The following is a 12345-nucleotide window of genomic DNA, read 5'->3' as shown; positions in this document are numbered from 1 at the left end:
CTATTTAGGGTAAAAAGAAAAAAAAAAAAAAACCTGTTAGTATGTCTTCCTATCATTTTTGTCACCTGGCATTCGCTGGCACTCTCAGTTGTAACAAAGCCACTGTTGTGTCTGAAGGGCAACATTACACCAGGAAAATCTAAGCTTCTTTCCATGAGAAAAAAAAGCCCCTCCACACTTTTCATTGGATTGCGCTTCTCTGATTCCTCCTCCTCCACCCCCAAATTTCACTGGGGGGGGGGGGCCAGGGGGGAGATTTAATAAAAAATAAAAGCACAAACAAGAATAAACAAAGAAAAAACCAAACAAAACCTGACCGAAAACAAAACCAAAACAAAATCAAACAAAAACCCCCAAAGGAAAACAGAAAAACCCAAAACACAGACACCAAAACAAACAAACAAACAAACCCACAAACAAAAATGCACTTAATCAATACCAGTTTTTTCAAAAGTACCTTTAAAGAGAGTTTTGGTATGACTAAGACAGGAGTTAATGCGTGCACTAAGTGTGTATTTTATCATGGCTTGTGCACTACAATACTGCAACAATTGCCAAGTCTCATTTGCATCAAGTATTGCAATTCTAAAATGTGAGCAAAAGTTAACAGAGTCACGGAGCCTCTCAGCAGTTCGTCAGATTTACACATTCAGGCAGGTAAAGTAAAAAATTATTCCCTGTAAAGGTACGAATCTTTTCGTGACACCAGATTGTGTGAAAATACCTTGGTCCCCAAAAGAATCTCAGCCTCACCACGTAAGCAAATCAAACCACACATTCAGCTTCCCCCCTACTAATTGCAAACTGCATATTTTATTGCTTTTCCAGGATCTGTGTAAAGTTCCTTTTTTGAAAAATATTTTAAAACCCTGTGAAATGGAAATATTAATCTAAAATGCCAAATATGTCTCATAATCTTTTAAGCTCCATGTAGAAAAACTGCTGCTCTGGTGAACAGTGGCAAACTGGCTCCAAAGTATGCCTTGGAGTGATGTATTTTACATCTTACAAGGAAGAGAACGTGAGGTTTTTAAAAATCAAAAAATAAGCTTGGGGCAAAGAGCTAATGATGCTGCCACAAAAACTACTGCACCCCAGCCCAGGACGCACGTTGCAAGCATAAGGTATACATAAAGAACATTTAAATTAAAGAATTTAAAGCTTTTTTATACCTCAGAGTAATTATGGTGGGAATCACAAGTGTTTATAAAGAGTAAACAGATACCGATTACTCACTGGTTCTTGGAAAAAAAAACCAATAAAACCAGAAAACGACAGAGGGGAAAAAAACAGAGAGAAGTTCAGAACAAATGAAAAGCAGCATTGCTCCTCGGGATTTGAGATTAAGCAGGAACTCAGTGCAGGTTGTTATAAAACCGAAAGGCACTCCAGAAGAGAACCACTGAGCTGATGAAGGGGAGCTCCGCGGCTGCTGCTAAATGAGACAATACCTGGGACTCCTGGCATCTTTTAGGTCACCACCTCGCACTACTCTTCCTGAGACAGCACTTTGCCAGTTTTTAGAGAGCAGATCCAACCTTCCTATCCTAACGTATCTCTCACTCTCCGCAGTGAAACAAGAGACCTTTCCAAAGGCTGCCTCGTCCTGTGCCAGCTTTTTATGACACTCGCTGGGAGCAGAGGTCGCCTTAAATTTGTCGCGGTGCTCTTGATAGAGATTAGCATCAGCCTGCCGTTAGAACAGCCCGGCCCAACCTTGGCACACTGCGGAAGGGGGGAAAGCGCGACCTGCCCTGCCACGGGCCCATTCCCGCTTTCCGCACATCCCCGGAGCAGAGAAAGGCTCGGTTCAAACCCTTCCCCAGCATCCCTGGGCCCCACGACGAGCACATTCACCTCGGCACACACCGCCCAGTGCAGAAGCCGGGGCGCGCATCCCGCTTCCCAAAACCCTCTGGACACGGAGGAGCCAGCACGGCCACGCGGCTGCGGCCGAGGAGCCCCCTGTCCTCCCGAGCCGCCCTTCCCTGCCCCGGAGCCGGCCGCGTCCCGGCGGGACAGGTGCCGCAACAGCCTCCCCCGGGAAGGGACCCGCGGCGCCCGGGCCGGCAGAGGCCGCGGGCCGCGCCCCGCTGTCAGCGCGAGCGGCGGGGCCGGGCGCGGAGGATGTTCCGGCACCGCCGGGCGGGAACACACGCGGCCACGCGCGGGGCCCGCCGGGGCCGCTCCCCCGCCGCCCGCCCCGCGGGCTCCCCGGGCCCCGCCGCTCCCTCCGCCCGCCCCCGCGCCCCGGAGCCGCCTCCCCGCGCTCACCTCCGGCGCGGCCCCGCGGCCGCCGCTGCTCCCCGCGCGCCCGCGGACCCTCGACCCGGCCGCGCCCCGCGCCCGCCGCCGCCCGCCGCGCGCACGCGCCCTGCGCGCCGCCGCTCCCGGAGGAGCCGCCAGGGGGCGCCGCCGCGGGCGGTGAGGGGCGGGCGGAGCGCGGGGAGCGGCGGGCGCGGCCCCGGCCCCGGCCCCGAGCGGAGCGGAGCGGAGCTGGGCATCCCCTCGGCCCGGCCCGGGGCTGCGGCCGCGCTGTAGTGCTCCGATGCTCCCATCCAGCCCCGCCATCCGCCCCGCTGCCCGGCGCCGGCAGCAAGATCTTGCAGATGCTAAATTAGTTGTTTTGTAATTACGCGTTGTCCGAATATAGCTTGAGCGAGGGGGTTTGGTCTGGTTTTGGATGGTTTCTCAGTTGATTCACTTCAATATCCATGAGCAGAAATACGCACGCGTGTCTCTGTGCACGGCCACAATCGTGTAACATGCATCCTTAATAAGGACAATATATCCTTAACAAAGATAATGCAAGGAAAAGGAAAGAATGGCAAAACTGAGTGATTGCTTTTGCTTCCTCTACACAAGACCGTGCAATTAAGTGGCTCTGTGGCAGAAGATGGTTGGGTTTTTTACACGGGTGAACGCTCCGCTCCCGTTCCCGGCGCTGTGCCGCGGTACACAGCGCAGCGCCCGCGGACATCCCCCGCCTCCGCAGCCTCCGCCCGGCCCGGGCCGCGTTCGGCATCGCCCGCCGCTCCCGCCAGCGGTCTCACGCCTGTAAGGGGCTTTGCAGGGGACGCCACGGCTCCGCTGGAACTGCCGGCGGCGGTGACGTTCCCGTGTCCGCAGTCACCATCTCCCGACAAAGAGCCACAGGGCCCGGCTTCTCCAGCGCCGGGAGAGGGAGAGGGTAAGAGCTTACACTCAGCTCAGCCCGGGGCTCAGCAACCCTCAAGAGGGGCAGGGATGGCGGTGTCCACCCTCAGAAATGCCAGGGTCAGGCACGGTGCCGGCCTCTGAACACCCAGTCCCCAGGGACACCGAAGGTGCAGGCACAGGGACTCCTCCTGTTGTCCTGCCCCAGCCAGGTACAGGAGAGGAAGTGACAGAAGGCAGGGTTTGGCCCGCTGATGTTTCTTAAGCGCCCGTCACGGATTTCAGAGGACAACCTTTGCTCTGGGTGTTTATTAATCGTCCCTTCTGACCCGGGGAGAGGCCTTGCTACAGCCTGCACACGGTTCTGGACTAGGTCTGCTCCTCTGGAGCTGGTGCCAAGGTGCCCAGCAGCTCAGGAACCAGCACTGCTCAGCTGCTGAAGCACTCGGCCGTCAGTTACTCGGTGTTATCATATCCGGTGCTCCCATCTCCAACTCTTCATCTTCCTCCTCAGACCAGCTCAAGCTGTCATCAGAGTCCTCATCCCGCACAGCCCCAGGTTCCTCTGTGTTTGCAGCTTCCTTCTCTTGCTCACCACAGGACTGCAATTTGCTTTGGGGGAGCTCCAGCCTGGCCCAGGAGCCAGGGCTGGCTTTGCAAAGCGTGATCTCCACCTTGGCGGGGACCATGCTCACAAAGCTCTTCTCTACATCAATGGTCTGGAGAGAGGGAAAGGTGCAGTGAGCTGGGCAGGGGAGGGCAGGCAGCACACGCTCAGCCTTTCCCTTACTGGCAAAACCCTGCCAGAGGAGAAATCTCCTCCTGTGCCAGGAGAAGTCTGGGCTGCAGCTGAGCTGAGCTTCACACTGTTATGTCAGAGCAGCACCACAGTGCTTGTAGAGAGCTCAGGAGAGCTCAGCTCGCCTCAGCCACAGGCGCAGCTGCGGCTCAGCCTCTCCCCAGCAGCGAGCTGTGCTGAGACACAGCCATACCCACACCTGTCAGCTCTCTGCTGCCTGCAGGCACAGGCAACACACACCACAAATACAGACAAGAAATGCACACGCAAATTCCTGAGCCTCACTGCTGCTCCCCAGCCAGCAGGCAGCTGAAAAATCAGAGTCTCACTGCTCAGACCGCAGCCTGCCCGCAACTCACAGCAAGACTGTGGGGGAGACAGGGACCTGCTGGGCCAAAGAACATTTGGGGCAGCCTGGGACCAAATTCAGAACACCTACAGAGCTGGCAGTGACCTCCAGCTCTGACCTTAGCCCTGGATCAATCAGTGCAGCCACCTCACCCTCCTCACAAGCCCTAAGGCATTTCCCAGCAGAGATGGCTATAAATGCCTGCATCTGTACAACCCGGCCCAGGATGAAGAGCACAGGCTGCCTCACAGCACTGCAGACCAGCCCCATGCAGACTGCTGGAACAGGGAAATCAAAGCAAACAGGATCTTACCCCCCAGAGCTCCAGTTCTGCCCGGAAAATCTTATTCCCTTCAAAGATGACATGAGCCTCAAGCTGAAAGATCAACAGAAAATTATCTGAGACGGTAGTGCAGCTCTGCCAGAGCTCTTCCCCCAGACAGTGCAGCTGCCTTTCAGCACCATATTGCATCCCACATCCTGGCTTCAGTATAATGGTGATCCCCTCAGCACCTGGCAATGTTTCATCCCTTTCAGGGCATGACAGGTTCACCTCCGTCATGGGTCAAGGGATTCAAGGCCAGCAAATCCACCCATTGAGGCTGAAAGCCAGAGTTGCCAGGCAGATGCAGCAGTGAAGCCATCAGGCTCTCAGCTCAGAGATGGCAGGTTGGCAGTGCCAGCCCTGCCTGTAGCAACAGACCAAAGAGGCCATCAAAGAGCCCCAGGCACCCAGCTGGCTCCTGGCTCTTCAAATTCAGGTGGTGCCTTGAGGGTGTCCATCCCCACCCCACTCACCACGGTGCGATTGGCCTTCACGCTGCTGAGGGCAGGCAGGGGGTTCTTGGCATAGACTGTCACCACCACCTGGCTGCTGGTTTGGTGCCAGTCCTGCCGGCACAGCACCGCCTTCTTGTCCTGCCGAGAAGAGGAGCCCATCACGGCACAGCTGGGGCTCAGGCACCACCAAACAGAGGGGACGTCTGAGCCAGAGGATGCTCCCTTGCACATCTCCTTTGTGCTGGCTGGCACCAGCTAAGCAAGAGCAAACCCTGCCTTTTGTGCAGGTTTTTGAGGGGAGATGGTTCAGGCAAAGGTGGGCAGCCCCTGCCATGCTGTCCCATGCAACATGGGACATCTGTGCTTGAGGTTCCTCCAGGACACGTTAAGGTCAGAGACATCCCCTTCTAGTTCCAGAGTCACTCTGCTATGCCCAAGCTCCTGAGTGCTGTGCACAGTCAGGGAACTCAGCCTGGAGGGCAATGCAGAGGCTGTTGCTGGACATGGATGATGCCACCACGCTACATTTGGGAGTCAGATGAGCCCCAGCTGGCCATGTTTCACCTTTGTCCACCTTGTCAGCACCACAGGCACTGACAAGCCTGTGTCCCCACCAGGCTCATTTCTGACCATCACCAGGAGACAAACCCCCTGCAGCCCTTCCACACTGCCAGCCAAAGAAATGCTCCAGGAGGAGTCCTGGCCCCAGACTTAGGTGACAATTAGCACAAAACATCTGCATCACAGCATCACAGTTCCTTCACTGCAGCCTCCTTTACATTCAGGATATGTTTTCTGCTCCAGGACAAAGAATGGATTGGGCTCAGAAAGTGTTGCTGGGAGCAGTGCTGACTCAGAGGAACACAGTACACTTGCAGGGTTATCCTGGGCTCTTTTGGTGCAACTTTCCCAGCTCAAGCCTGTTTCCAGTCAAGAACTTTCCTGGGGAAAATTACACACACAGAGTACTGAGAATTGGGACCTTCTCACTGCTGCCCTACCACAACACCCTGTTGGTATAAGGATGAGATCCCTCCTGAGAAGCAGCTGCATAGGGAAAGCTTCATTAAAGCCAAATTCAGTTATCTGCAATCATCTGTCAAAGCCTTTGGGGTTTTTTTTGCAGGACTTTTCATGTGCTCAGCCACCTGTCTCTATGTGGCAGCCTGAAATGCTGGCTATGTTGTGTCCAGGGCCAGGTCCTGCCTTGTTCAGCTTCCCATTGTACATCTGCCCATTGGGTGTGAGAGCTGACACATCTTGTGAATGCAGAGCAACATCTTAAAGGGCAGATGGGTGAAGATTAGGCATTCAAACCCTGTGCAGTCATCTGTCAGTAATTATGAATATTAATACAATTAAATGCAGAAACCTGTGTGAATGCAGAGCAAGGGAAGGAACACTCTCAAATGCCAACAACGCCAATTGCTCACATGAATTGCCTCTGCTGAGAGCCCCCTTACCTTCTTTTCTGTCCAGCAGTGACACCCACGGCTGCAGCCTGGCTGCTCCATGAAGGCACTGAAGTCCGTGGTTTTGATTCCACAGCAGCTCCAGTACTTCATCCTGAGGAGAGCAGGGTGACCTGAGTGGGGAGCGCACACAGGAGCAGGAGAGGGGACCACAGCAGGGTGGGGGGGAGAGGGGCTCGTAACCAAGAGCTCCCCCTGCCCACCTGTCCCCTTGGGGGGTGTCACCCACAACTGCAGTGGCCATGCTGCTGGGGCCACACAGCCTTGCCATGTCACATTTTCAGCCCTTGGCAGGGTCAGCTTGCTCTCTGGAAAAGGGTGGTTTCTTACCCCTCATGGAAGACAGGAACACCAGGATGAAACGTACAAACCTCTGTGTTACTCTCCGGGCCCTGGTAGATCTGCGGAGAAGGAAGCAGAGGAAAGTTCTGTGTCTCTGGCACAGATGTCCACTCATCAATGCCCATCCATGTAGAGGGCACAGCACAATGCCCAACATCACCCTTTTTCTGGGTCCAGCATCTGTGAAGACTCACTCTGGGACCCATGCCCAGCCAGCAGCCCAGCACTCGTCCCTGCTCCTTGCTGGCAGGGCAGCCACCCCAACCTTGCTGTGACCACAGTGTCACCCTGTGACCCCATCAGCAGCCCTTCTGCACCCTTCTCTCAAACACAGCCTGCTCCCAGCCCAGGGCTTGGTAACACAGGGACAGTGGGCAAGTTTAGACACCACAGAAACTCACTCTGAAGTGCAGGAGGTCTTTTGTCATTCCTGTCCTTTCCCCTCCTTCCCAGAGCATGTCAGTCTTATGTCCTCATCTACCTCCTGCCTTTTGCTCCCTGCCTGCTCCGTCGCTCCTGCTTTCCTAGCAGCTCAATCCCTCAATCCCTCCCACTCATCCTCGAGGCAGGCAGCGCTCCACAAGGCAGCCTCGGGCAAGAGGCAAAGTGGGCTGTGCTGCATCAGTTCAATGCAGGTGGGAATTTTTCCACATGCATTTTGCCTGTATGTCCAATCCTGAATATGTGCTCTTTTTCACTGCAAGCAATCAGCAGCAGTGAAACACAGATGTACCACCAGTCCAGAAGCCTCTTGCAGGAAAGTGGCTGGGAGGTGACAGAGGTGGCTGCTCCCAGGGTGGGATGAAAATGCGGAGCAGGTGGGCACTGCCACCTTCCACCTGCCTGATACCTTGCCCTGCTCCTGGGCCTGTGATGATCCTGGCTACAAGGCACAGGCTGGGCAAAGAGGGAACCCTGCCAGGTACTCACCACCTTGCAGGCTGCATTCTTGCACATGGTGCCAGCTCTCACCTGGGCAGCCTCCTCGCCTGCGAGAGCAACACAACTTCACCCAGGAAAAACACTGCCATGCCTGCCCCCAAATCCTGCCCCAGCCCTCTGCCAGCTCCCCAGCTGACCACAAACCATCCCAATGTGCCTCCCAGATGCAGTTTTGCAGGTGGCTGAACACGCAGCACACACTGACTGCACTGAGCCTGTTATGCAAAACCCCGTGCTGAACTTGCTGTGTGCAACCCCAGTGCCATCCATCAGCTTGTCTCCTACCTGTACAACTGCTCTGCAGTGTCTCATCCTTGGAGGACAGGTTCAGTTTCTCCAGTGCCTGCTCCAGAGACCTGGATACTTTAATTGGCAGCAGTTGTCTTGGCTCATCAGAGCTGGGAAACAGCAGCAGCAAAGGCCAAGTGGGTTTTTCTGTGATTTAAGTGTCATTGCCTCTCCTGAGAGAGCAGCAGGGCAGGACAAATGTAGAAGTGACAGGACAGGGCAACACTGTTAGCTGAGCTTATCTCACCTTGGTCTTTCCCGCAGCATCTTCTCAGCTGATTTTGGTCCTTGGATGATAAGCTCCTCCACTGGTTTGGCCTTTGGCTCATCTGAGGTCTTCCCTTGGTTGAAAGGCTCAGGGGGCTTCTCCTTGCTGTGAAACCCCTTTGTGCATCCCTGAACAGCAGAGACAAGCCTGATGACTGCTTTGTCCTCCTCAGCCTGGTGGCTGCTCCCAAACCCTGTGAGTTTCCATGATGTGGTGGCTCAGTGTCCTGCAGAGATGGGTTCTGACCTTGCACTTTGGGAGTAGTGCTCTTATTTGGAGGCTCCTTGGAAGCAAATCCCTGGCTGCAGGGCAGAAGGGACATTCCTGACACAGGACAGGAATGGGACAGGACTGGGCAGGGGCCAGAAGGAGAGGATGGAGGAACAGTGGGTGCATTTGGGCTGGCAGGTCGCTCACCTTTATGGAGAGGAACTCAGAGAAGTCCGTTGTGCGTTTCTTGCAACAAGACCAGCCCTAAACACCAGGACATGACAGGCTGGTCAGGTGTGGGCAATCCTGCGGGGTACAAGGTCACTCCCTGCAGCTGCAGCCCCAGCTCCTGCCCCACTCACCTTCAGGGCATCGTGGAAGATGGGGACACCTGGGTGATACAGGCAGGAGTCTGAAAAGGGAAAACCAGGCAAAAGCTTTCAGGAGAAGTAATCCTGCCCACGAGCCACCTGCGACCGCCAGCAGCTCCGAAGCCAGCTCCTGCCATATGGGCTGCCTGCGCTGGGCTTGGCAGTTCGGCTGCAGCACGGCAGCCGAGGCCACACTCCGGGAAAGCAGCACACATTCCCCTTCCCTCTGGCGCACACGAGCCCACTCACCCTCGGCGTTGTGCTCGGGATCAAACCTCTGCCCGCAGCCCTTGTTGTAGCACAGCAATGCCATAGCTCAGGCATACACGCAGTGTCCTTTACTCCTTCCACAGAAATCCCATCAGTTTATCCCTGCCCGGGATCTCTGCTCCGCTTCCCCACTTGCAGCCCAGGCGCCGGGAGGTGGCTTTGCCTATCTTTGGAGGCAGCTATGGGAGGTGGCTGGTAACCGGAGACCGGGCTAAAGATGGACAGGGCAGCTGGTGGGGCTTGGTGCCTGTGTTATCTCCACAGGCATTCCTGTGCTGGCCCTGTGCCCAGCAGAGGGAATGGGCATTGCAGGGTGGCCCCGCGCCCGGGGTGTGCAGAGGTCCTGTCCCAGTGCCTGCCATCCTGCCAGCATCCGTCACGGATGCTCACACGGGCGACTCGACCAACCATGCTCAGCTTCTGTAGCATGTACGGAAGCCGCTGAGAGATCCCTGAAACTGAAGGGGAGAGAATTCCCAGAATCACAGGGCAAAACTCATGCTGATCTCTCCCAGCCCCAGAAGGCACCAGCAGACCAAGGTTGTGCATGTGGACAAGACATCTTTTGATGCTGCTTTTTGTGCAGCTCAGGAGTAACAGAGTGGTTGAGGGAAGGTTCTTAGCCAGACATGAGAAGCAGGATACAGTGATTATGTGGGTGATTACTATTAGATTTATGGCTAATACAGTTTTTAAATATTGCCAGTGCAGTATCTAAATAACAACTCTACCATCCATTACAAAATATGGTGCTATACGGGAGTGGTCCCTCCCATTGAGTCACAAGCTTCAGTGAGACTCACTCACTTTCTAAACTTCTCAGAGAAGTCTTGGTGTGGATCAGTCCACTTAGTCTCAGATTTGGTTAGAGTCTATGCCTATTTGGTTACAGTCTAAAGTATTTTAATATTGGCAGGTTTGGCTAGAAACATACAGATTTACAGTCTTTGGCCTTGCAGAATTCACAATTACAAAGCAGTAAGGCACCTTTGGAGCTACTTTAGGATTTTATCTCTATATTTGACCAGATCTTACAATTTTTCAGTATTCCTCCAAAAGTGAGTATTCTGTGTGTTCCCTGTACTCTGGGTGGACGTACCCTGCAGGTGTCCCCAAGGTGGGGAGGCATGACAAACAGCACCCAGAAGCTGCCTGCGACTTTGGGAGAGCAGTTTGCATGGTTGGCCCAGACTCCAGCAGCATTTTATACCCTTTTGCAGGTTGATGTGCACCACAGTCAATCACAAACAGCTCAGCTCCCCTGTCTCTGGAATACATTAAGCATGCAAGCATTCAGTGAGTTCCTCCTGCAAAACCCACCTGATGCTTTCTTAGGACAAACTATATTGCCCAGCAGAGATTGTGGAAAGGGAGAGGGAAGGATGCACACACAGACTCACACCTGACTCTCCTCCCTTGTCATCACACCAGGGATGAAAATTGTTCCCTGGAAGATCATTGTAATCACAGAAGAATACAAAATGTTACTCAGGTCCCCTGTACGCACAAGGGGTTTACTCAGACTCCCTGCTCCCCCTTCTGGGACCCAAGAGTTTTCTTCTACAAACAGGAAACCCTCCTGAGATCAAAGGTTTTACTTAGTTCCTATAAGCATCTAAATCAAATATTTTCTTTGTGCTGTTCCTGTTTGCAGGGACAGCTGTTTCCTGGGTGCTGCCCTGACTTCTAGGAGCACACAGCATCTGGGGACCATTTCTGTTCAGGAACCAGGGTCAATATAAGTCCTTGGCACTATCAGACAGTACAAAGAACAAGTCCTGCAGGCAGAAGATGCCCAGGGAGTCTGCTCAGGAGGTGAGCCCACAGGGTCTGCCATGGCTGATGCAACCCTAATCCTGTCCTATGATGTTTGTTTAACTTACATATTCCCTCTACAAAGCCTGAAGAATTTTCTATCATCCCAAGGGCATGTCCAGGGTTCAGAGTTAGGATGAACTGTTGCCAGATTTCTGGAGTTTATCAGGGAGATGACTCCAGATTATTTCACACTGTTCTGCTACTTCACCTCCAGCTCAGTTCTGCCACCCCCACCTTGAGATGCCCCAGCCAGCAGCAACATCTGGCTTTCCCTTGTCAGCTCCTTAGCAAGGAGCCAGCCCTGCTGCAGGGGAGGATGTCTATCACTGTCACACCTCTTTATACCTGGGTCACCTGTGTACAAATGTACATCCACCCAAAAGTTGGGAGGGAAACGGGAGGGCACTGGGGAACTTGTCACACCAGCATGAGCCACGTGGCTTCAAAGCACTGTACTGCCTCAGGACACAACTGACCCAACAGTCCCAAAGGTGGGTAAAAAAATGCTGCTGGCATCCAGAGCCTCTGCTTAGGTGAGAAAGATCACTGGGGACCCAAGACGCTGGGCAGAGGCCTGTGACAGGGGAATTTGCCGTCCTGGGGGCTCAGCAGAGCTATAGTGTTTCAGACCTCCCTGTTCTTTCCACGAGCTGTCAGCAAGGCTGCAGCTGTCACTGTCCCCGTGCCAGTGAGAATATGGAGCTCAGGTTACCCTGCACACCTCAGAGGAAACGCTGAGAGGATGATGTGGCTGGCACACATCGCAGAGATAAACAGCAGGTATCCAGGGGGGGACTGTGGCTGAGGCAACTCTGTACTCTGCACCTGAGAAAGGAACTGAGCTCCCAGCTGCCAATTAAAAATAGAGCCTGTTTGCTTTATGTACACTTAATTTCATATACAGCAGAACAAGAAAGGAAGTAGAAAAAACAGAATAAATTATTCTAAAACCCAGCTTAATGTGTTTGCTCTTGAACAATCGGGGTCAGTGTAAAACAGCCCTGCAAGGTCCTGGGGAGAACATGCTGGATACCTCCAGGGAAACAAACCCAGCTCATCCCTGACCCTTCAGCCATTCAGGATGCCCTGTGGAGCGGGGGTAGCAGCAAGGCACTGCATTTCTAAAGCACAGAGTAATTCCTCCATACAAAAGGCTGGTTAGGTGAAGGGAAATCCCTGACAAACACACATTAATGATATGTATGCAGCAGGCAGGATTAATGTTTTATTTATTTGGGAAATAAAATCTTTCTCAGCAGAACATGTGCTGAGCAATTCTA

General features: G+C 53.9%; 1 protein-coding gene across 1 annotated transcript; it reads right to left on the bottom strand.

Annotated features, from left to right (window-relative positions):
- Positions 1-3450: 3450 nt before the first annotated feature.
- On the bottom strand, positions 3451-9472 carry ITGB1BP2 (integrin subunit beta 1 binding protein 2). The gene is made up of 11 exons (XM_032124402.1): positions 9227-9472; positions 8969-9018; positions 8814-8870; positions 8376-8524; positions 8126-8238; positions 7829-7887; positions 6887-6957; positions 6548-6650; positions 5103-5222; positions 4618-4680; positions 3451-3875 (listed from the first exon to the last, which is right to left on the bottom strand). The coding sequence occupies exons 1-11, from the start codon at positions 9288-9290 to the stop codon at positions 3609-3611; spliced, it is 1116 nt and encodes a 371-aa protein (XP_031980293.1). The 5' UTR covers positions 9291-9472; the 3' UTR covers positions 3451-3608.
- Positions 9473-12345: the final 2873 nt, after the last annotated feature.

The sequence above is a fragment of the Corvus moneduloides genome, chromosome 14 (assembly GCF_009650955.1).
Source record: "Corvus moneduloides isolate bCorMon1 chromosome 14, bCorMon1.pri, whole genome shotgun sequence".
NCBI classification, from domain to species: Eukaryota; Metazoa; Chordata; class Aves; order Passeriformes; family Corvidae; genus Corvus; species Corvus moneduloides.
This window is presented reverse-complemented; position numbering and strand designations above follow the sequence as displayed.

Bases quoted from the DNA above. Each gene is read 5' to 3' on its own strand.
- ITGB1BP2 (XM_032124402.1), bottom strand. From the start codon at position 9,290: ATGGCATTGCTGTGCTACAACAAGGGCTGCGGGCAGAGGTTTGATCCC. The intron at 6,958-7,828 runs GTGAGTACCTGG...CCTTCTCCGCAG, and splicing joins AGAATGCAGCCTGCAAGGTG to ATCTACCAGGGCCCGGAGAG. The intron at 3,876-4,617 runs GTAAGATCCTGT...CCCTCTCTCCAG, and splicing joins CAGAACTGGAGCTCTGGGGG to ACCATTGATGTAGAGAAGAG.